At 36.9% G+C, this 25,657-nt stretch overlaps 1 protein-coding gene across 10 annotated transcripts in view; it reads left to right on the forward strand.

Annotated features, from left to right (window-relative positions):
* The window catches only part of dnah5 (dynein, axonemal, heavy chain 5), a 343,529-nt gene that overhangs the window by 245,050 nt on the left and 72,822 nt on the right, over positions 1 to 25,657 (forward strand). For all 10 annotated transcript variants that reach the window (XM_069914173.1, XM_069914167.1, XM_069914169.1 and 7 more), the window contains 9 exons: positions 1,861 to 2,059; positions 3,041 to 3,213; positions 4,156 to 4,286; positions 12,141 to 12,294; positions 12,639 to 12,906; positions 14,001 to 14,232; positions 15,506 to 15,620; positions 20,036 to 20,212; positions 24,519 to 24,722. In XM_069914173.1, coding sequence (XP_069770274.1) covers positions 1,861 to 2,059; positions 3,041 to 3,213; positions 4,156 to 4,286; positions 12,141 to 12,294; positions 12,639 to 12,906; positions 14,001 to 14,232; positions 15,506 to 15,620; positions 20,036 to 20,212; positions 24,519 to 24,722 — 1,653 coding nt within the window. The remainder of the gene's footprint in view (positions 1 to 1,860; positions 2,060 to 3,040; positions 3,214 to 4,155; positions 4,287 to 12,140; positions 12,295 to 12,638; positions 12,907 to 14,000; positions 14,233 to 15,505; positions 15,621 to 20,035; positions 20,213 to 24,518; positions 24,723 to 25,657) is intronic.

The following is a 25,657-nucleotide window of genomic DNA, read 5'->3' on the forward strand; positions in this document are numbered from 1 at the left end:
TGGGGCACCTGCGGCAGTGATGCTCTCATCTACTAGCTGGTTTTGGGTCACAGCTGTGGTCTGGACTATCCACATGGAGTCCTGAGGAAGTCGGGAGTTGAAGGCTTCAGTGTGGAGGACTGCTGCTTCCAGGGATCAGACTACCTCCACACTTCGGGCCAGGGAATAAATATTGTCCTCTAGCAGCTTCTGTCGGATGGTTCTCGAGCACAGGCCTCGAACACAGACGTCACTGACCATCCTATCGATCTCCTTTTCGCTTACTCCAGGTTCTGCCAGACACGGTCAAGCCAGGTCACCCAGGGCTCCCAGGTCGGATTCGGCTGTCTCTCCTGGCTGTTGGGCACGAATACTCAGGAGGTACCATGTTTGTTGGGGGCTTGTACATGGTCTCCAAAGTGTCCATCACTTCTGAGTATTCTGAGCAGTCGTTGAGGGCCTGGAAGGCTCGAGGACCTAACTTAAAGCAGAGCAGCACGAGCTTCCTCCTGTTGGCGTCTAGGACGTTGGGGTGTGCCTCGATGACTGCCTCGACTGTGTACCTCCAGATTTCGAAGTGTACTTGCGCTTCTGGGTGACGAGGGTCGATTTCGAGGTTCCTGGCGCTTAGGAGCTTCTCCATAGCATGTTAAATTTAAGCTGAATAAATTGTGATGCACTTTCGTGACAGTAAGCAGACACAAGATTCAAAGACTGAACAACAGGTTTTATTCAGCTTAAATTCTCTGCTATTACTAGCTGTGCTCTGTTCCCGAGTGACTAATCTCAAGAGGGGCCGGATATTGCTCATATCCCAAGCAGATGATTGCCAGCCGGTCGGGTGGAGTTTGGTTCTTTCAGGTCAACTGATTGACAGCCGACCAGGTGTTGTCTGTCCTCCAGTGATCTTCCTGAAGGTACAGTGTTGCCCCCCTGCAGTAGGCTAGTGGTGTATCACCACATTCTACATTTAAAATTTCTTTGGCTTGGCTTCGCGGACGAAGATTTATGGAGGGGGTAAAAAGTCCACGTCAGCTGCAGGCTCATTTGTGGCTGACAAGTCCGATGCGGGACAGGCAGACACGGTTGCAGCGGCTGCAGGGGAAAATTGGTTGGTTGGGGTTGGGCAGCTTTAATATACATACCATTGCTAAATCCCAAATATTATGGTCCTCTGAAATGAGGGGACTATGTATAAAAAGTGATGTAATTTCTTCTTGGCCAAACCCAAATGTACAAAATAACCTTGAATAAAATCTGGAAGTTGCACTTTAATTACATGTGAATTGTTTGATTACAAATGTGAAACTGTGGAACACAGGGTAAAATAGCGTCTTTGTCCCAAACATACGACTACATTTTCTTTTGTTTTGTATATTTTATTTATTCAGCATATATAATGTCAAAAATTAAGAACATTATAACAGCTACATAATAAAAATTAACAAGTATATGTTGAAAATCTATTTATATTAACTAAAATCTAAAAAATAAAAAAAAACTACAAAAAGACCCTAGTTAATCTAATCCCATAGTTAATATATAAAATATTCATTTTGAAACTATTACAAATCATTAAATCAGATTGTACCAGTTGACATGCAAAGACCTCAAAAACATCATAAAATAATTATATTTTTAGGGAAAACACTGATCAAGACATTTTTAAAATAAATTCTAAATTTTAATTTCATTATTTTTGCATACGGACCCTAAATTTACAAAACTAAAAAAAAATCACATTTTCTTATGAGTTCATAGATAATTATCAAAATATTGGAACACTAATGTACAACCAACCCTCGCTGATCATTATTTACAAATTATTGGATATTATGGTTCAAACAATGAATTAAACATTTGTTTCAACTCTATATTCAGGTTGCTCTAAAGCTGTGGAAACATGAGTGTAGATGCGTTATAGCTGATCGATTCACCAATCCAGAAGATGTAACTTGGTTTGACAATGCATTAGCCAAAATAGTTGAGATTGAGCTAAAGGAGGAAGCTCTGGCAATGGTTGATGTTGGTGTGAATGCTTACTTTGTCGACTTCATACGAGATGGACCTGAGGCGAAAGGTAATTCATTCAACTCAAATAGCACATACACTTGGACCAGTTAAAGTCTGTTTGAAAAGCTAGGACCTAATTTTGCTTTCTCTGGGCTTGTGTTTCTCTTGTAAAGCACAGCTTTTTCAACACTTGCAATAAAGCTAAGGATTTAGGATGTCAGACCAGATAAATTGTTTACACATTTTGTGCAAATACTAAAAAAAAATTAGTTTGTTCCGCCCCCAAAAAACTGAAGGGCAATGAATGCAACAGGGTAGCAAAATAAAATATTTGGGAAGACTCCCAGGAGGGCAAGAGCACTTCTGATAGACTTTACATCTTTCAGTGGCAAGCAATGCTGTAAATATCAAGTGCAAGTCTGCAGATGCTGTGATTGTAGTCAAACACAGAAATGCTGGAGGAACTCAGCCGGTCTTGCAGCATCCATAGGAAGTAAAGATATATAATCATCATTTCAGGTCTGAGACCTTTATGTCACATGCACTTGATGCTCACAGTTCACTTGCCTTTAAATGACGTGTCCTCAACGGTTTATTTAATCTAATAGGTAACATGTCCTCTTCTCCTAACCACTACCCACAATCCATGATTCAGGACAAAGAATTTTTTAAAAACAGCTGATTCTGGAAATAGGTCAGACAGCATTAATTAAAAGAGGACAAACTGAATGGTTCACCTGAGAAGTAATTAACCTGAAGTGTTAATACTGTTTCTCTCTTCACACATCCCACCTGATCTGAGTAATTCCAGGATTTTATGTTTTGTGCTAAAGTAGAGTTTTGAGATGAATAAAGTTGTTGGAAGGAGGATCTCTGCACTAAAATGCCCCCATCTGTGGTTTTATGGGGGAAGGATGCATTTAAAAACATCAAATCTTAAATGAAAGTTATTTTTTGTCACTTAATGGGACAACGATCCATGATGTGAAAGAGAAGAATTAGTTTATGGGTATGGATGAATAAAACAATAAATAAATTTGTATTGAAGGAGATGAGCCAGAGGGTGCTGACTTTAATATGCCAAAAGTCTATGAACCTATTGGAAGTTTTGATGATCTAAAGGATCGGCTAAATATGTTTTTGCAAAAGTACAATGAAAGTATCCGAGGAATTGGATTGGACCTGGTCTTTTTTAAGGATGCCATGAGACATTTAGTTAAGGTAAAATGATTTTCAATTGTGTATAAATTTTAGTTCTTCATTTGATTTTCATTTTTTTCTCTCCAGGTCTACCTGATGTACAATTTTTTAAGTATTTTTCTTCATTGATTATTTCACAATATTTTATTTCTTTCTGCTTATGACTTTATGCAGGCTTGGTAGCTTTCTGATGCCTTTAAAAGTGATATCAATAGATAGAATATTTTAAAAATTGCCCAGGTGGAGTCAGATGTTTACTACACAAAAGTGCCAAATTGTTTACATTTTGACAATAACATGCCAAGGAAACCTATAGAATAATTTGTGGTGAGTTTTTTTTTGTTCCTCATCTTTGGTGATATCATTAACATGCTGTCTATGTTGCATCCTATACTGGTAAGAACATTTTCCTCAACTATTTAAGAAATTTCAATGGCATTTTCCTCATAATCTTACTGAGAACAAATTAAATCCCATTTTACTAACATCAAGAAATACTGCTTTGCCTGAAAAATATTTTGAGCTGCCCTGTGGTCATGTCAATGAAGCCTAAAATGTCGCCCATTGGGGGTTGACATGCAGACATTTAAATATAACTTTCTAATCTTTATGTCCATTCATATACTGGTATTTATTTGAATTTATGCATGGGGAAAAAAAAGGATGTTTAACCCATTGTACTCAAGTGGCTCATTTTAAAACCATGTTCAAATTAAGATCTTTAACCCCATTTCTTTTCCCACATTCCTGAAAATCAGTCCTTTTTATATCTAATTGCCTTTGGAAGTGATTCTAAAATTTACCCATAATTTAAAAAAGTACATCTAAAGTATTTCATTGATAGCAAAATAATTTGGGTTATCTTTGTGTTGATGTAAGCAGTTTCTAGAAGCTGAACTGACACTTTTCTATTGCAATGAATATCTTGGCTTATGTGAAATAATAATTTATTTTAATCACTAGATTTCGCGTATTATTCGTACGCCCCGTGGGAATGCATTGCTGGTTGGTGTAGGTGGATCAGGCAAGCAAAGTTTGACTAAACTGGTATCCTTCATTGCTGGATACAAGACATTCCAAATCACTCTGACAAGGTAAAACACACATATTTTTCTTTTTTAATGATTATTGATATATTTACAGTTTTCAGAGATACCAATCAGTTGTGAGGTTTTGGCAAGGATATTTTTATGATTTGGAAGTTTGTAATGTTCCTTGTAATGTGCTCTTCACCATCTGCATTCCAACCTTCCAACCTTCTGTGAATAATGCATCTAGTCGTGTTGCACTCTCATTTTCCTAACTTGTCGGATAGTAATCTGACTTCTTGTCATTGCCACCAAAGGAGATAACCTCACATTTGTCTCTACTATACTTCATCTGCCATGCATTTGCCCACTCTCCTCATCTGTCCAGGTCACTGCGGCCTCTCTTAGAATCTTCCTTGCAGTTCCCACTGCCACCCAGCTTACTGTCATCTGCATATTGCATACATTTCCTTTGTCTAAATCATTAATATATAATATATTGTAAATAAATTGGGTCTCGGCAATGAGGCTTGTGGTACCTGACTATTAATTGTCTGCCAATCTGAGAAGGATCTATTTATTATCACTCTCTGCTTTCTGCCTGCCAACCAGTTCTCTATCCATGTCAATACATCACCTCCTTTTTCACATTCTCTAATTTTGCACATCAATCATTTGTGTGGAATCTTATCAAAGGCCTTTAGAAAGTTCAAATACACCACTCTGCTGGTTACATCCGTAACATCACTGATTCACCACAGCTTACAAACAAATAAAGAATACACTTAGTTATTTCTTTCTGCACACCGTGAAAATTACTTTCTTTTTTTATTCCTTATACACAACATTGCATTCTTCAGCTCCCCATGCACCACCCAGCTATGAACTTCTCTTTTTTTAAAATTTTTTATTTTTCACACTATAAACCACATTGATCAAGATACATACATTTTCCCTCTTGAACATATACAGTGTCGTTTTCTCCCCCCCCCCTCCCTCCTCCCCTCCCTCCCTCCCTACCTCCCCTCCCATTCATTTAAAGTTCAGAAAATAGGATACATTAAACCCGTCAAACAATGTTGTCACTCAATAAAAACAAACAAGAAATTCCACTGAGTCAGTTCTTTTCATTCTCTTCTCCTTCTGTCATTTTAGGTGGTAGATGTCCCCGGTAGGTTTTCTCTATTATGTTTCATGTATGGCTCCCATATTTGTTCAAATATTGTAATATTATTTCTTAAATTATATGTTATTTTTTCTAATGGAATACATTTATTCATTTCTATATACCATTGTTATATTCTCAAGTTATCTTCTAATTTCCAGGCTGACATAATACATTTTTTTGCTACAGCGAGGGCTATCATAACAAATCTTTTTTGTGCACCATCCAAATCAAGTCCAAATTCTTTGTTTTTTATGTTACTTAGGAGGAAGATCTCTGGGTTTTTTTGGTATATTGCTTTTTGTGATTTTATTTAATATCTGATTTAGATCTTCCCAAAATTTTTTCACTTTCTCACATGTCCATATTGCATGAATTGTTGTTCCCATTTCCTTTTTACAGCGAAAACATCTGTCTGATACTGTTGGGTCCCATTTATTTAACTTTTGAGGTGTAATATATAGCCTATGTATTCAGTTATATTGTATCATACATAACCTCGTATTTATTGTATTTCTCATAGTTCCTGAGCATAACTTCTCCCATGTTTCCTTCTTTATCTTTATGTTTAGATCTTGTTCCCATTTTTGTTTAGTTTTACCATTTGTTTCCTCATTCTCCTTTTCTTGTAGTTTAATATACATGTTTGTGACAAATTTTTTGATTATCATTGTGTCTGTAATCACATATTCAAAATTACTTCCCTCTGGTAACCTCAAATTGCTTCCCAATTTGTCCTTCAAGTAGGATTTTAGTTCGTAGTATGCCAACACTGTATCGTGAGTTATATTTATCCTTCATTTGTTCAAAGGATGATAATTTATTTCCCGAAAAGTAATTTTCTATTCTTTTGATCCCTTTTTTCTCCCATTCTCTAAAGGAAAGGTTATCTATTGTAAAAGGGATTAGCTGATTTTGCGTCAGTATTAGTTTTGGTAGTTGGTAATTTGTTTTATTCCTTTCTACATGAATCTTCTTCCAAATATTGAGCAGATGATGTAATACTGGAGAATTCCTACATTATACCAATTTTTCATCCCATTTATATAATATATGTTCAGGTATCTTCTCCCCTATTTTATCTAGTTCTAATCTAGTCCAATCTGACTTTTCCCTTGTTTGATAAAAATCTGATAGGTATCTTAATTGTGCGGCTCTATAATAATTTTTAAAGTTTGGCAGTTGTAAGCCTCCTTGTTTATACCATTCTGTTAATTTATCTAGTGCTATCCTCGGTTTCCCCCCTTTCCATAAAAATTTCCTTATTATTTTCTTTAACTCCTTGAAGAATTTCTCTGTCAAGTGTATTGGCAATGCCTGAAATAAGTATTGTATCCTTGGGAAAATGTTCATTTTAATACAGTTTATCCTTCCTATTAGTGTTAGTGGTAAGTCTTTCCAATGCTCTAAGTCGTCCTGTAATTTTTTCATTGGTGGATAATAATTGAGTTTATATAGAAGGCCGAGATTTTTATTTATTTGTATACCTAGGTATCGCATTGCTTGCGTTTGCCATCTGAATGGTGATTCTTTCTTAAATTTTGAGAAATCCGCATTATTCATTGGCATTGCTTCACTTTTATTTGCGTTAATCTTGTATCCCGACACTTCTCCATATTCCTTCAATTTCTTATGTAATTCTTTTATTAATATTTCTGGTTCTGTTAAGAATACTATAACGTCATCTGCAAATAAACTGATTTTATATTCCTTGTCTTTTATTTTTATCCCTTTTATTTTATTTTCTGTTCTTATCAGTTCTGCTAGTGGTTCTATGGCTAACGCGAACAATAAGGGCGATAGTGGGCATCCCTGCCTTGTTGATCTGCTTAAGTTAAATTGTTTTGATATTAATCCATTTACTGTCACTTTCGCCAATGGCCCCTTATATAATGCTTTAATCCAATTAATATATTTCTCTGGTAAGCTGAATTTTTGTAGTACTTTGAATAAATAATTCCATTCTACGCTGTCAAAGGCCTTCTCTGCGTCTAAAGCAACCGCTACTGTTGGAGCTTTATTTCCTTCTACTACATGAATTAAGTTAATAAATTTACAAATATTGTCTGTTGTTCGTCTTTTTTTAATAAATCCAGTTTGGTCTAGATTTACTATTTTTGGTACATAGTTGGCTAATCTGTTTGCTAATAGTTTAGCTATTATCTTATAATCTGTGTTAAGTAAAGATATTGGTCCATATGACGCTGGTGTGAGTGAATCTTTCCCTGTCTTTGGTATTACTGTAATTATTGCTGTTTTGCATGAATCTGGTAAGCTTGTGTTTTATCAATATGGTTGATTACTTCCAGGAGGGGAGGAATTAATAAATCTTTAAATGTTTTATAGAATTCTATTGGGAATCCATCCTCTCCTGGTGTTTTATTATTCGGTAGTTTTTATATAGGAATTAATAAATCTTTAAATGTTTTATAGAATTCTATTGGGAATCCATCCTCTCCTGGTGTTTTATTATTCGGTAGTTTTTTTTATTATCTCTTGTATTTCTACTGTTCCAAATGGTTCTGTTAATTTATTTTGTTCCTCTGTTTGTAATTTCGGTAGTTAAATTTTAGTTAAAAATTCATCTATTTTGACTTCTTTCCCTTCGTTTTCAGTTTGATATAATTGTTCGTAGAATTCTCTGAAGTTTTCATTAATCTCCGTTGGATTATATGTGATTTGCTTGTCTTTTTTTCCTTGATGCCAATACCATTCTCTTAGTTTGTTCTGTCTTAAGCTGCCACGCTAGAATTTTGTGCGTTTTTTCTCCTAGTTCATAATATTTCTGTTTTGTCTTCATTATGTTCTTCTCCACCTTGTATGTTTGTAGAGTTTCATATTTTATTTTTTTATCTGCCAATTCTCTCCTTTTAGTTGTGTCTTCCTTCATTGTTAATTCTTTTTCTATATTTGCTATTTCCTTTTCCAATTGCTCTGTTTCCTGATTGTAGTCCTTCTTCATCTTGGTTACATAACTTATTATTTGCCCTCTGATGAACGCTTTCATTGCGTCCCATATATAAACTTATCTTTCACTGATTCCGTATTTATTTCAAAGTACATTTTAATTGTCGTTCAATTAATTCTCTAAAATCCTGCCTTTTAAGTAGCATGGAGTTTAATCTCCATCTATACATTCTTGGAGGGATGTCCTCTAACTCTATTGTCAATATCAGGGGTGAGTGGTCCGATAATATTCTAGCTTTATATTCTGTTTTCCTAACTCTGTCTTGCATGCGAGCTGATAACAGGAATAGGTCTATTCTTGAGTATGTTTTATGTCTACCCGAATAATATGAATATTCCTTTTCCTTTAGATGTTGTTTCCTCCATATATCCAAAAGTTGCATTTCTTGCATCGATTTAATTATAAATTTGGTTACTTTGTTCTTTCTGTTAATTTTTTTCCCAGTTTTATCCATGTTTGAATCCAAATTAAGGTTGAAATCCCCTCCTATTAGTATGTTCCCTTGTGTGTCTGCTATCTTCAAAAAAATATCTTGCATAAATTTTTGATCTTCTTCGTTAGGTGAATATACATTGAGTAAATTCCAAAACTCCAAATATATCTGACATTTTATCATTACATATCTCCCTGCTGGATCTATTATTTCCTCTTCTATTTTAATTGGTACATTTTTACTGATTAATGTAGCTACTCCTCTAGCTTTTGAATTATATGACGCTGCTGTTACATGCCCTATCCAATCTCTCTTTAATTTCTTGTGCTCCACTTCAGTTAATTGTGTTTCTTGCACGAATGCTATATGATTTTTTTCTTTTTTCAGTAAATTTAGCAGTTTCTTCCTTTTGATTTGGTTATGTATTCCATTAATATTTAAAGTCATATAGTTCAACATAGCCATTTCATACTTTGTTTATCTTTCCTTTCCGTTTCCTCATCATCACCTTTCCTTCTTATCCATTTCTGCTTTCTTTTTTTGAACACTTTATAAGACAACATTTCTAAAACATAAAACATTTCCCTTATTCTCCTATCTCAAATTTCTTTAACCCCACTATCCCCTCCCCTTCCTGAGTTGCCCTTTATCCCTTGTCGGGCAACCACATCTCCCCTCTCCATTTGGATTTGCGAATTCACTCGCAAGCATCAACTGATTTCGCAGTGACCGTAACTCTTCCCCACCCAGCCCCCCCCAGAAAAGATTTTAATTTTCATATACAACAAAGGTCACTCTCTTAATTCCCTCCATACTTCCTTTTTTCCCTTTCTTTCCCTTCTTAGTTCTTACCTATATTCTATTTTTTTTAAATATATACATACACACATACACATACATATATACATATATATATATATATATATATATATATGTATATACCTACATTCACACATACATATAGTTTGTGGTCATTTTTGTTCTCGTTACATATCTTCCTCTCTCTGTCTGTTTTGTAGTTGTTCTGCAAATTTTCTTGCTTCCTCCGGATCCAAGAATAGTCTGTTTTGCTGCCCTGGAAAAACTATTTTAAGTACCGCTGGATACTTTAGCATAAATTTATATCCTTTTTTCCATAGGATTATTTTTGCTGCATTAAACTCCTTCCTCTTCTTCAGGAGTTCAAAACTTATATCTGGATAGAGAAAAAAAAAATTGGCCTTTGTATTCCAGTGGTTTTTTGTCTTCTCTTATTTTCCTCATTGCTTTCTCCAATATATTTTCTCTTGTTGTATATCTTAAGAATTTTACTAGAATGGATCTTGGTTTTTGTTGTGGTTGTGGTTTAGGGGCTAATGTTCTGTGTGCCCTTTCTATTTCAATTTCTTCCTGTAGTTCTGGTCTTCCTAGGACCCTGGGGATCCATTCTTTTATAAATTCTCTCATATTCTTGCCTTCTTCATCTTCCTTAAGGCCCACTATCTTTATATTGTTTCTTCTACTATAATTTTCCATTATATCTATCTTCTGAGCTAACAGCTCTTGTGTCTCTTTAAATTTTTTATCAGATTCGTCTAATTTATTTTTTAAGTCCTCTACTTCCATTTCTACGGCTGTTTCTCGTTCTTCCACCTTGTCCACTCTTTTTCCTATATCTGACATGATCATCTCTAATCTATTCATTTTTTCTTCTGTACTTTTTACTCTTCTTTTTATTTCACTGAATTCTTGTGACTGCCATTCTTTTACTGATTCCATATATTCTTTAAAAAATAATATATCCATTGTCTTGCCCTTCCTTCATCTTCCATTTCTCTGTGTTCTTCCCCTTCTTCTTCTGAGTCCACTCCAGGATCTGTGTCCTTTGCCTCTGTCTCTTCTGGTTTTCTTGTTGGTTTGTTTGTTTTATTTTGTTGGGTATTTTTATTAGAAGTGTCTTGCTGCTGGTCTTCTTCCTCTGGGTTGGTCATCTGTTGTTTCTTTGATTTCTTTTTACTCTCTTCTTTCTTGCTCTCGTTATTTTCTGTGTTTTCCTCTTGCTGTTTTGTTGTGGCTGTCAATCTCAGCTGTGGAGATCGACTCCTCAGCTGGTCCCCCCTCCCGTCAGTGTTATTTTTGTCTTGCGCATCGCGCATGCACGACTCCTCGCGCATGCGCGGTTGCGCACTTTTGCTTGGCTCCATGAGCCATTTTTGTAGTCCCAAGTTCGGGACTTCAACTGACCTTAGGGAGCGGGCTTCTCTCTCCGCGGCGGGCCTCCTCGGACAGGTAAGGCCTTCACCTTCTTCTTCCGACGTCCTTTCTTCTTCTCTTCTTCCCGTTGCTTTTAACTTTTCTTTTTTCGCTGCCATTTTCTCCACACCTTTATTTTCACTTTATTTTGGTTTTTGTGTTTGTGCCTTCGTTTTTTCACTGTCTTTATTTTCTTTTCTGGAGAGGGCTGGAGTTCCCCGACCACGTGACTCCTCCGAACTTCTCATTGACTCACTACCACATGGGTGATCCTGACATTCTCACTCTCCTCCTTCTGCATCTGAAATACACTGAAACTTAATGCACCTGCATATGTGCAGTATTACTCTCATGTGTCACATCATTAGTGGCAGCCAGCACCGCTCCCGATAAAGGTAAGTATGCGACTGCGACACATGCTCAAAAAATTCCAGAAATGTTGTCAAGCACAATTTCCCTTTTGTACATCCACACTGACTTAGACTAGTTCTCTGTTCATTATTAACTCCAGCGTTTTTCCAACTACCAAAGTCAAGCTAATTAGTCCATAATCCCCTGGTTCCCTTTCCCTCCATTCTTAAAAAATGATTTTGAATGGGAGCTCGTCAAATGCGGCGTGTCTTGACATAACCAATCAGCAATGACCGGATATTTAGCATCCTCTTTATTCCCTTTTATTCCGCTTGTCGGGATGCAAGAGACCAATGGAAAAAAAAGACAAAAAAGAAATTTTTAAAAATTGATTTCAAAAAAGGTACTTCTGATCTTGAGCAGAACAGTTCCCATGGCTCTCTGAGATGCATCCAGCAACTATGCTTTCAAAGGCGAATTTGTTAAAATTATTGAAGGACAAGGGTGACATGCTGAACTTCCTTAGCCATTTGAAAAGAAGAGGCATTAATGTGCTTTCTGACTGTTGTGTCAATGTGCTTGTCCCAGATCAGGACATTTTTTTTGTGTAAGAACTTGAAGCTATCTACGCTTTTCACCGTATTTAAGCCCTGAAGAATACCGACATTAAATATCCTTTTTCTGTGATAGTTTTGTTTTCTTAATTTGCAGATATTTTGGAATATATATTTCATTTGAGTAGGCAAATTATTTTCTTCATCTTTTTCTCAGATCATACAACAGCTCTAACCTGATGGATGATTTGAAGGTTTTGTATAAAATTGCAGGTTATCAAGGCAAGGGAATCACTTTCATCTTTAGCGATAATGAAATCAAAGATGAATCTTTCCTTGAATATATGAACAACGTTTTGTCATCTGGTGAGGTAAAGTAATCAATTGCTGTGATGAAAATCTTAATAATTTTCATAACTCCAGAACTCTGATAATTACTTTTATTGCCACCATCACAGTCCCTGTGGCAATAACTTCTCATGAGGAAAAAAACCAAGGAAGACACTACTCTTTCTTCCATCTGCGCTCCATAACATGTTCAATAACTGGACAGTGAAGGAATAGGTAACAGCATTCCGAATAGTAGCTAGCTTGGCACGGAAATGAAGTTGAACCTAACTTTTATTGGACTACATGCCCATTCACATCAGCAGCTTGTCAACCATTTGTTATTTCCTTCTAACATGGTAACATTGAGTTTGTATTTTGACATTAGGTTTCTAATTTGTTTGCTCGGGATGAACTTGATGAAGTTCTAAGTAACTTGGCACCTATAATGAAGAAAGAATATCCCCGCAGACCACCAACCATTGAAAACTTGTATGACTACTTCATGACTAGAGTTCTTCAGAATCTTCATGTTGTGCTTTGCTTTTCACCAGTGGGAGAGAAATTCCGAAATCGAGCGCTGAAATTTCCAGCACTCATTTCAGGCTGCACCATGGATTGGTTCAGTCATTGGCCCAAAGATGCTCTTGTTGCTGGTAAGTTAAAGCCTAAAAGATCAGATCTGCAAAATGACTACTTTGCAGAATGTTATTTGTTTAAAATTTGATTACTTCCTGGTTTCAGCACCGAAGGTGCCCAATTTATTTTAAGACAAGCCTTTACGTGTGCTAATATCTGCCTTGCGGTGTTGCAAGCTGGAATTTGATTGATGAGAGTCAGCAGTAACATTTATTGACTTAAGATGTAGATTTATTTTATTTTATCATCTTCCTGTATATTGCTGTAATATAAAACAATTATAGAATAAAAATGATTATCAATAACATGATGCTTGTTTTCTTGCTGTCTAATGTAGATTTTATGCAAATATTTTAGCACTTTGGAGATTGCCTGAATACTAAATCAGTGACAAAAAAATTGGGATTACGAGAGTTGCTTTTGATATTTTGAGGAATCTATTGAATAACTAAAGTATTTTTTGTTTGATTAAAAATAATCTTGGGGAAAAAAAACCCAAAATGCTTAAAATTAACAAAACTAGTTTTCATCTATAACAACCACAGTGTTTTATGTAGTTTTCAGTGACAACTTTTAGCAGGAAAAAAAACACCATAAATGTCTATGACAAATGTAAAGCTGTCAGCATTTGTATTTTCTTCTGTGGCCTTCATTTCACATGATCCTTCCCAAACCTTTAAAGGAACTTTGGGTGTAATCAACTGGTGGAGGTTTTGATTTCATTGTTAAATGCTTATGATGCTTACCCCCTCCATAAATCTTCGTCCGCGAAGCCAAGCCAAAGAAATAATGCTTGAATTCCCTTTTTCTGAAGAATTTGAGTTTTCTCTGTTGTTGAGTTGTATTATGGAAGAATACAGACAATTGTCAACTGATACATAAGTAATTAATGTTATTGGAGTCATCACTGTTAATGGACCAAATACCAACATTGAAAAGCCAACATAAAAACATTGCAATTTTATTTCATAAGCAGGACAGATACTTTTGCTGACAATATGGTTTCTTAATTATTTAGATAAAAAATTTTCACTTTTTATGGTATAAAATGTAAAAAACTTTATTAATTTTCTTTTTTATTTGATGAATTTATTTTCTTCTGTCTCATAAGTTTCAGAACACTTCCTATCATCTTTTGGAATTGACTGCGCCCCTGAAGTCAAAAGGGAGGTAGTACAGTGCATGGGATTCTTCCAAGATGGAGTGGCTGAGAAATGTGTGGACTATTTCCAAAGATATCGTCGATCTACCCATGTGACACCAAAATCATATCTCTCATTCATTCAGGGATATAAAGCAATCTACAAAGAGAAGCACACTGAGGTCCACATATTAGCCAATCGGTGAGAATTTAATGCATTTACAATGTCTTTACAGAAATGAATTAATTCATAACAGAAAACTTCTCTGAGTGCTTTATTTGTCAGTTAGCAGTCAGTAGGTAGAGTGCAACAAAGGAATCAAGGCAAGGGTGAGCAAGATTCAAGACCATGTTGATGTTTTTTTAAAAATTAAATTTAGACACACAGCATGGTGTGTCCCTTTCATCCCACGATGAAACATTACACCCAATTACACCCAATTACACCCAATTAACCTACAATCCCCAGTGCGTTTCGAATGGTGGGAGGAAACCGGAGATCCCGGGAAAACCCATGCAGACACGAGGAGAACGTACAAACTCATCACAGCGCAGGATTTTAACCCCAGTCCAAATCACTGACACTATAACAGCATTGTAACCATGCCACCCTGTTTTATGAAAGGTGCATTTTTTCCCATGTGGCTGAGGGAAAAAGCATAGCTATTGATGCACCATCAATAACTCCAAAAGACTGGAAGTTATGTTAAACTGATAGGCTTTTATTAGCAATAGAATGGAGGTCGACTGTCCTGAACTGGGAGGGGGCTGTGGGACACTCACTTTTATTCAGGAGTCTGTGGTAAAAGCCACAGATACAGACAGCCATTTGGTGTGCCCAGACAGTTAAATATACAAACAGTGGTGTTTCACAGCTATTGTGTCTAGCAGTGGATGCACCTGTGGGTACTTGAGAGTTTTGTAAACACAGACTTCACTTCACAATCCATTGGTAATTTTCATTGGAAACAACCCATCTTGAATTAACTCAAGTCTCTGCTATATTTATGTGTGCACTAAAATGCCACTGATTCACATTATATTACTCATTCACCTTGAAATCATTCACACTCAGTCATTTTTAACCTTGGAATCAAAAATAAACCATATTGTGGAAATATGGGACAACAGATGCTGAAATTTGGAGCAAAAATCAAACTGATGAAGGAATTGAATGAGTTGAGCAACATCTATTGGAGAGAAAGGAATTGTCAGTGTTTCAGGTTGAGACCATGCAACATACAATGCATGTTACACTGAACAATGCAATTATACAATTACATGCTGCATTATACAATAATGTATATACATGTAAGCTTCTGGATAGTTAGTTATAAACATGATCAATTTCAGATAATATACACATCCCTGCATTATATTCAATACCTTGCATAATTAATTGAAATGTAATTTATATTGCTTCAGGAAATGCTTTGCCAAAGAACTTGTTAAATTAAAATGTATCTCTTCTACAGAATGAACACTGGCCTACAGAAATTGAAGGAAGCCTCCGAATCAGTGACAGCACTAAGTAAAGAGCTGGAAGTGAAAGAGCGAGAGCTACAAGTGGCCAATGAAAAGGCTGATTTGGTATACACTTTCATTTAAAAAATATATAAAATTTGTTACGTTGCACTTTACAATAGTTCTTAAAAAAACATTTTACTCATGCATTTAAAATTTTAAATTTCCTTGGGGCAAAATGTACATTTGGTTTGAGTGATACTGGTCCAAATCTTTTCATAAAATGTTGGCAATTCTGTGTGGAATTTATGGTTTTTTATATATGATTAAAGATATGATGCCTTCCATTCCCACCCTTTGTATATTCCCTCACTCCATCATTCCCCATCCACCAAAAAAAAGATCCTGAGTTTTCCCATATGAAGGAAATATTTTGATAGAGTAAAACTGGAGCACACTTCAAACTTTAAAAAAACCGCTCAACATAGAACATTACAGCACAGTGCAAGTCCTTTGGCCCATGATGTTGTGTCCACCTATAAAACCTTACACCCATAACCCTCTATTTCACTTAAATCCATATGCCTGTTCAAGAGTCTTTAAAAACTCCCTACTGTACCAGCCTTTACCACCACACCTAACAATACATTTGAAGTGCCCACTACTCTGCGTGGGGAAAAAAACCTACCCACGACATCCTCCCCTAAACTTTCCTCCCCTCTCCTTGTTTAGATGTCCTCCAGTGTTTGCTACTCTATCCCCAGGAAAAAGGTTCTTACTTGCTGTCCACCCTATCTATGGCTCTCATAATCTTGTAGACCTCTATTAAATCATCTCTCATCCTTCATTTGCTCCAAAGAGAAACTTTGCGTCATGTTTCCCAATTCATGCATCATTCTGCTAAATCTCCTTTGCACCCTTCTCCATATCTTTGTGCACCTTCCCTAAACTGACAATGAATTTTCCAACCACCTTTAGTAACTCAGTGCAGAGTAGCATCTGTCATGAACCACAAGCCAGTGAAGAGCTGAAACACACCAATCAGTACGAATTGAAAACGTCTCCTCTTCACTGATTATCAACACATGTGCACCCCAAGGATACATGATTAGCCCACTGCTCTACTCATTATACACCCATGACTGTATGGCCAGACAGAATTCCAATGCCATCTGCAAGTTTGCCAATGACATTACAGTTGTTGGCAGAATCACAAATGGTAATGAGGAAGCATTCAAGAGGGAGGTGGATCAGCTTCTTGAATGGTGTAATGACAACAACCTTGTGTTCAACATCAGCAAAACCAAGGAGATGATTGTGGACTTCAGGAGGAATTCAGGAGAACATGACCCAGTCCTCATTGAGGACTCAGTAGTGGAGATGGTCAAGAACTTCAAATTCCTAGGTGTCAACATCTCTGAGGATCTATACTGGAACCTCCATGTTGATGCAATCACAAAGAAGGCTCACCAGCAGCTATACTTCGTGTGGAGTCTGAGGAGATTCGTTAGGTTACAGAAGATCTCGTAAACTTCTACAGGTGTACCGTGGAAAGCATTCTGGCTGCATCTCTACCTGGTATGGAGGCACCAACTCTCAGGACAAGAATAAACTCCAGAGGGTTGTTAACTCAGTCTGTGACATCACGGGCACCAGAGTTCACTCCATCGAGGACATCTACATGAGGCTGTGTCTTAAAAATCAGCCTCTGTCCTCAAAGACCCCAACCACCCAGGCCATGCCCTCTTCACTTTGCTACCATCAGGAAAAAGGTATAGGGTCTAAAGACGAGCACTCATTGGCACAAGGACAGCTTTTTCCCCACTGCTATCAGATTCCTGAATAATCAATGAACCATATACACTTCCTTACTTTTTGTGCATTTGTTTATCTTTTTTAGAGTAATGTTGTTAGATGGTTATAATGTGAATGTTTGCATTTTGATGACTTGTTCATGACAATAAATCCTGATTCTGATTTGGATTCCACACACATTCAAATCATGTACATCAGGAGTGACCAGCATGTTCAATAGTGGTGTTATGAGGGGTGGGTAGATAATCATTACATCATCCTCAAAACTGATGTGAAACTAGGAATGAGACACAATCTGAGTAAAATTACAGCAGTTCAGGTGGATTAATCGTGAATTTTTAGATTATAATTGTTGGTTAATCATTTTTTCAAGCACCCATTGTATTAACCATGGATCAATTAAATGCATCCACTTTTACTTAACTACTGTGGCAGAAAATAAACATTAATCAAAAACTCACAAAGCTAACCATTCAAATCAGTGAATTTATTTTCAAAGCTTTCATTCAAGAATCAACAAAATAAGCCAACAGAACTGACGAAAGCATTTTTTTTCCAATGGGCTTTGTTATATTTACACAGACGCACGCAGTCAAATTAATATATACTATAAAAATAGATTATACATGCATAAATCAAAAATACATTAGCAGTGTGCTTAAATATGATTTTAAGAAGCTTGTTCTTTACTGTCTTGTACAGTTTGTGTATTCTGGGCAGAGTCCAAATCATACAGCTAGGAAACAGGCCTTTCAGCCCAACGTGTCCACGCTAGGCCTCTGACAGTCTGTGACCAAAACAAGCAAGAAGATTAAATGTTCTTGGTACACAGATGTCCTTTCTTCAGATAACAGCATCTCTGGCCCCTCGGTGGAATTTAGCTTATGTCTGCTGATTCTAAAAACAGGCAGGTTCTCAGCCTTGCAGAAGCAAGAGCTGCAGAAGTAAAAAAAAAGCAGGTTAGAATCTTCCATTACAGCTTGTTCCATATTCCCACTAACTTGTATGTCTCCATCAAGTTATTTTTAAAATCTTTCCCTTTCCACCTTAAGTCCATACCCTCTAGTTTTAGATTCCCCTGCCTTGGGAAGAAGACTTTGACCATTTACTTATATCTTTTTTTAAATTTTTAGACATACAGCACAGTAACAGGCCCTTTCGGCCTACAAGCCCATGCCAGCCAATTACACCCAATTGATCTAACTGCTCCCCCCCCCCCCCCACCCCGGTTATGTTTTGAAGGGTGGAAGGAAACTGGGGAAAGCCCACACAAGCAAAGGGAGAATGTATAAACTCCTTACAGACAGCATGGGATTCGAACCCGATTCCGATGACTCATACTGTAACAGCATTGTGCTAACCGCAATGCTAACCATGCCACCTCTGACCCTCACAGTTCTATAAACCCCTGCAAGGTCGCCTCTTAGCCAGCTATGCTCCAGAGAACTAAGTCCCAACCTTTCCAGTCTCTCTTTATGATTCAAGTCTTCCAAACCCAGTAACCTTCTTGTGAATCTTTTCTGCACCCTTTCCAGCGCTATGGTGTATTTCCAGCAGATGGTGACCAAAATCACTCCACTATACTTCAAGTGTGGTCTCAGCATCAAATTTCAACAAAGGTCAATCAAATTTTTTTATGCCTTGAATGTTAAGATCTTTTTCCCTCAACTATTAATCTACAAATCCTGAATATTTGATTCATTTTCCTGTTTTGTGAATAAAAAACATTTCTTATGTTCTTTGCCGATTTAAAAAAAAAAGTTTTAATTTCTATTTTTTGTATTGCAAAAATATCACCAGAGGTTGCTTTCAGTTATTGATAACTTTTTGAGGGCACTTCTGAGGAACTTCTTATTCGTTGAGGAAACATCACAGTTTTCCTCTTTTCCCAACTTCTACAACAGAACCAACACTGCAATATGGAGCCTTCTCTCTTCCAAATTGTCCAATGAATGTTTTATTACCTATCACAGTGACTTCCTTTTTTTTTCTTTTTTTTTCTTTTATTTTAAGAGGTGAAAGTTGTCTTTAAGTTGCTGAGATGTTACGTGACTTAGTGGAGCTAGTTCCACTTGGATTCTAAACTTATTACATTGAGCAGGTTGCACTAATGAGTTGTACATCTAGCAATGAGTTGGATGGGCAATGTTCAAATGTATATTTTGAAGATGACTGATTCTGGTCAGTGGAAATAGTTTCTCCCAGTTACCTATAAAAACTATTTTCTGAAGTTACATAATCTTTTTGATAGTGTCCTTTCCAAAATAGAAATATATTTACGATTTTAAAAAGAAATAGAAAAAGAATCTCTTTTGTTTGTCTATAATAATCAAAGAAAATTATTGAAGCATCCATCTTCATCTGAATGTGGCATTTTATTTAAAATGGATGAACTATTTCTGATTAAATGCAACCAAATGTAGGAAAATTTGTGTAGATCATAGTGTCATACAGCTTGGAACAGACCCTTCGACTGAGCTGACCAAGTTGGCATTCTGGACAAGTCTTATTTACCTACATTTAGTACATATCCTTTCAAACACTTCCTGTCTGTTTAATCATCCAAATTTTTTTTTAAACACTGAAATTGTATCCCAAAATTGGCAATCTGATGTCAGAATTAGTTGTCAAGCTGATCTAAACCAGAATTTATTCTCACTTCAGTTTGGAATTCTGTTTGCTTTTGAGATTATATTGATAGCTTTTGAATTATTTGTGTGTTACAGGTTTTAAAAGAGGTTACTGTGAAAGCTCAAGCTTCTGAGATGGTAAAGGTAGAAGTTCAGAAAGTCAAGGATAAAGCGCAGTCCATTGTTGATAGTATATCAGCAGACAAGGCGATTGCAGAGGAGAAGCTCGAAGCTGCAAAACCTGCTCTGGAGGAAGCTGAAGCAGCTCTCCAGGTAAATAATGTCACTTATTTCTGTTACGCTCATCCTCTGTTTGGGAGGAATATTTGCTTAAGTGATGCACAGTTCTCTGTTTTTCAGAAACAGTTACACTTTAAAAGCATTAAAGTTGAAGGTGCCATTTAAACAACTGGATTCCCATTTACCACAACAATTTGGAAAAATAAAATAGTGCATTTGTGGCACCTTTTGGAAAAGTTGTGAAGAAAAAAAAGCACTACCAATGATTTTCTGTTAAAATTATTGTTAGCAATAGGTGGCCGCCCATTGTTATTACAACCTTCAGTTTGTTATCAGTGAAATTATATGTAATAATGGAAAATACTTTGAGTTAGTTAACGCATAACATGATTACTATTCTGTGCAGCAGTGCTCAAAGATATTGCTTAAGGTATTCAATCCTTTGATTCTGCTCCACGACATCTCAGTTTCCCACATTCCTTATTCCCTTAGCACCAAAAAAATCAGTAAACATGGTCTTTGGTAATGAAAATTGCTGATTAAATAGGTTTGACCCTCTGTTCTGAAATAGCTGTCCCTAGTTTTGGGGATGCATCTTGACCTCTTTTGCCAAACTCTGTGTTACCCTGTGATCGCCTTGCATTTTTAAAAATATGTAGGATGATAGACCATAAAGAGTGAAGATTATGTAATTCTATTATTTGAAATCTGAATAAATAATAAATGTGTGAAGCACATGTTTGCTCTATCTTGCACGTTGTCCTGGATTTGGAGAGAAATAGGCAGCTCCAAGTGCAGGTGTTCACTGCTGTTTCCTTTCCTGTATCTGCTGTTAGACTCGGTGCACCACTGTGTACCTCCACAGGATGATAGTGGCTCCCCAGTACTTTTGATGGGGAGCTGACTCGGAGGCCCTGCATCAGTGTTGACTGAGTGATAGAAACTCTTTATTCGATTTGATGGAAGAAAATGACTGTGAGCATCCAAACTAAGTAATAGTGATTCAGGACAATTTTTATTCAAATGTATTTACATCTTTATCAGTGTTTTCAATTTTGTATACTTTAATAGATTTAATAATTTCAGTTTCATTTTGTAATTTGTCCATGGGTGAGATAAGAATCCAAAGCTGATGGACTTCTGAGTTTCCATATGTCAGTTCCAACCTTCATATTCTCTCACTAGAACCTTTATCTTGAGTTCATACTTAAACAAGATCTTCTACCTATTCTCCAGCTGCAAGAATGCTCTTGCTGGGTAGAAGGATATGTTTGGAGAACTCGAGGGCAGATTGATTATCATGCAAATCAATGTTTTTTAGCTAGAAGATACTTAATCTATCACATTTTGCTCTTTTAGTTTAGTAATTGTAACTAAAACAATTGATTTTTGCTGTTACATAGAAACATAGAAGATAGGAGCCTGCTCCGCCATTCAACGAGATCATGGCTGATCTTAAAGTTCAGTACCCCGTCCCCGCCTTCTCTCCGTAACCTTTAATACCCTTATACTGAAGAAATATATCTAATTCCCTCTTAAATATATTTAATGAACCTGCCTCCACTGCCCTCTGTGGCAGTGAATTCCACAGATTCACCACCCTCTGGGTAAAGAAATTCCTCCTCATCTCGGTCTTAAATGGTTTGCCTATTATCCTCAAACCATGGCCCTGGGTTCTAGAACTTCCCATCATTGGAAACATCCCATCTGCATCCATTCTGTCTAGTCCTGCCAGAATTTTATATGTCTCTATGAGATCCCCTCTCAATCTTCTAAACTCCAGCGAGTACAATCCCAATTTGCGCAATCTTTCCTCATAAGTCATTCCTGCCGTTCCAGGTATCAGCCTGGTGAATCGCCTCTGCACTCCCTCCATTGCAAGAACATCCTTCCTTAGATAAGGTGACCAAAACTGCACACAATACTCCAGGTGTGGTCTCACCAAGGCCCTGTACAGCTGCAGTAAGGTATCCTTGTTCCTATACTCAAACCCTCTTGATATGAAGGCCAACATACCATTTGCATTTTAACCGCCTGCTGTACCTGCATGCTCGCCTTCAGAGACTGATGTACAAGTATCCCTAGGTCTCTTTGCACTTCCCCATCTCTTAATCTATTGCCATTCAAATAGTAATCTACCCTCCGGTTTGTATTACCAAAGTTGATAACCTCACATTTATCCACATTGTAGTGCATTTGCCATGTATCTGCCCAGTCCCTCAATTTATCCAAATCACACTGGAGCTTCCTGACCCCCTCTTCCGTGCACACAACCCCTCCTAGCTTAGTGCCATCTGCAAATTTGGAGATATTACATCCAATCCCCTCATCCAGATCATTAATGTAAATTGTGAACAGCTGGGGTCCCAGTACAGATCCCTGTGGTACCCCACTGGTCACCGCCTGCCACTCAGAAACCAAACCATTTGTCCCAACTCTCTGTCTCCTACCTGCCAGCCAGTTCTCAATCCACATCAATACTTTGCCCCTAATCCCATGAGCCTTGATTTTGGAAGCCAGTCGTTTATGCGGGACCTTATCGAAGGCCTTTTGGAAGTCCAGGTACACCACATCCACTGGCTCTCCCCCATCTATTTTACCTGTCACCATCTCAAAGAATTCCAATAGATTTGTCAACCATGATTTACCTTTTGTAAATCCATGTTGACTCCTTCCGATCCCTTCTCTGCTAGTCATATGCTCCGCTATTACATCCTTAATAATGGATTCCATCATTTTGCCCACTACTGATGTAAGGCTCACAGGCCGATAATTCCCCGCTTTTTCTCTACCCCCCTTTTTAAATAGTGGGGTAACATTAGCTACCCTCCAATCCACGGGTACTGATCCTGAGTCTATCGAGTTCTGGAAAATAATTCTTAAACCATCTGCTATCTGAATGGCCACTTCCTTGAGTACCCTAGGATGTAGATAATCAGGCCCTTGGGATTTATCTGCCTTCAATCCCATCAATTTCCCCAAGACCATGTCCTTAGAGATACTGATTTCTTTCAGTTCCTCCCTTGCATTAGTCTCTATGTTTCCCAACATCCTTAGGAGGTTATTTGTATCCTCTCTTGTAAAAACAGAACTAAAGTAAGAATTTAATTGGTCTGCCATTTCCTTATTCCCCATTATATATTCCCCTGATTCCGACTGCAAAGGACCTACTCTGGATTTCACCAATCTTTTCCTCTCGACATATTTATAAAAGCTTTTGCAGTCAGTTTTTATATTTGCTGCAAGCTTACTTTTGTAATTTATTTTTGCTCTCTTGATTAATCCCTTTGTCCTCCTTTGCTGCATCTTGAACTGCTCCCAGTCTTCGGTTGCGGTACTTTTTTTGGCCAATTGATATGCTCTCTCTTTGGACCCAATGCTGTCTCTAATTTCCCTTGTTATCCACGGTTGAGTCACCTTTTTTGGTTTATTTTTATGCCAAACCGGTATAAACAATTTTTGCAATTTCTCCATTAGATCTCTGAATGCTTTCCATTGTCTATCCACAGTCAATCTTACTCAACTCCCATACCATCATAATTCCCTTTATTTAAATTCAGGACCTTAGTCTCGGTTTTAATTTCATCACTCTCTATGTCAAGTGAGAATTCGATCATATTGTGATCGCTCCTACCCAAAGGGCCTCGCACAACAAGATTGCTGATTAGCCCCTTATCATTGCATAATACCCAATCTAAAATGGCCTGCTCCCGAGTTGGTTCCTCGACATATTGGTCTAGATAACCATCCCGTAAACATTCAAGGAATTCCTCCTCCTCTGTATTTTTACCAATTTGACTAGTCCAGTCTATATGCAAATTAAAGTTTCCCATGATGACAGCTCTTCCCTTATTGCACGCTTTTCTAATTTCTCTTTTAATGCCTTCCCTCACCTCTACACTACTATTTGGAGGCCTATATACCACCCCTACTAACTTTTTCCGCCCCTTGCTATTCCTCAGTTCTACCCATATAGATTCCGCATCTTCTGAGTTAATATCCTTCCTGTCAATCATGTCGGTCCCTTCTCTCACCATCAATACTACCCCACCCCCTTTTCTTTCTTGCCGATCCCTCCTAAATATCGTATACCCCGGGATGTTAAGTTCCCAGGCTACATGTAGTCATGTCAAGCACTGTATAATTTTTAAAATAGCCAGCAAGTATGCTTTCAATTGTGCACTTGTAGAAGAAATGATTGCTGTCAAACCTAAAATGATGAGTTCAATTTTCCACCTTGCATTGATCTCGAGTAAATGATTAGTCGTAAACTAAATAAACTCTCATTTTCATTGTGCTCTGATAGTTTTTTTTTTCCTCTCTGTTCTTTCCTACGTAGACCATTAAGCCATCTGATATTGCCACAGTGCGTACGCTGGGTAGACCACCTCATCTCATTATGCGCATCATGGACTGTGTCCTGTTGTTGTTCCAACGAAAAGTGAACACTGTGAAAATTGATGTTGAGAAGATGTGCATAATACCTTCCTGGCAAGAGTCGTTGAAGCTCATGACAGTAGGAAACTTTCTGCAAAATCTTCAGGTGGGTCAATTATTTGGAGACTTTCTTAGGTGGATAAAACATAATATTTGTTATTATTTTGTCTTATAGAAATAAAACATGCATACAGTAGCTGTCATTTTGAGTTACTGTTTGCTATTTAAAACATCCAATATCTGTATAGAAAATTTTAAATTTAATTACAGAAATTACTAAATTTAAAAAGTGTAATTTTAGCAATAGTTTCAATTCAGAGCTTAATTAGTTTTGTCTAAAGCATGCATTTGTAGAGTAAGTTTGTATAAAACACTAGGGCAATAGCATAATTGCAGTGTATGGAGTTGCAGTAGAAAAAAATATCAATACATACAAAGCAAGGACAGCCTTGGGTTTATTCAGGAGTATGATGGCTGTGGGAAATATTTTTTTTTAAAGTTTATTTAAGAATTTTACAAAACCAAAAAAAAACAAAGTATAGACTAAAATTACCTCTATACTACCTCCCCTACTCCCTCCTCCCATCTATCCAACCCCTTATAACCCTCCCCCCTATGGAGCATATATTAAAAAACACAATAACATCATATCTTAACAAGTTGTTGTACAGTGTGCCCTCTATTGACATCTTTCAATATAGGCTTTTACTTAACCTCTAAACCCTTACATTCCAAATACAAACTCCACATCTTAATAAGAAAAGAATAATTACTTTGCAAATTATGTTATTTTATCTAAATAAATACATGATTGAATTTCATTGTGCCATCTTTGTATATTCAATTTGACATCATTTTTCCAAGTTACGGCTATACACTTTCTAGCCACCATTAATCCTAAACAAATAAATGGAATTTGAGGTTTCTCCAAACTTAAATTTGCCGTAATTGTATTCATGTATCCCAATAAGCATACCCGTGGATCCACATATAAATCTATTTGGAATAAATCTCACAAAAATTTGTTGACTTTTTCCCAAA

The sequence above is a fragment of the Narcine bancroftii genome, chromosome 1 (genome assembly GCF_036971445.1).
Source record: "Narcine bancroftii isolate sNarBan1 chromosome 1, sNarBan1.hap1, whole genome shotgun sequence".
NCBI lineage: Eukaryota > Metazoa > Chordata > Chondrichthyes > Torpediniformes > Narcinidae > Narcine > Narcine bancroftii.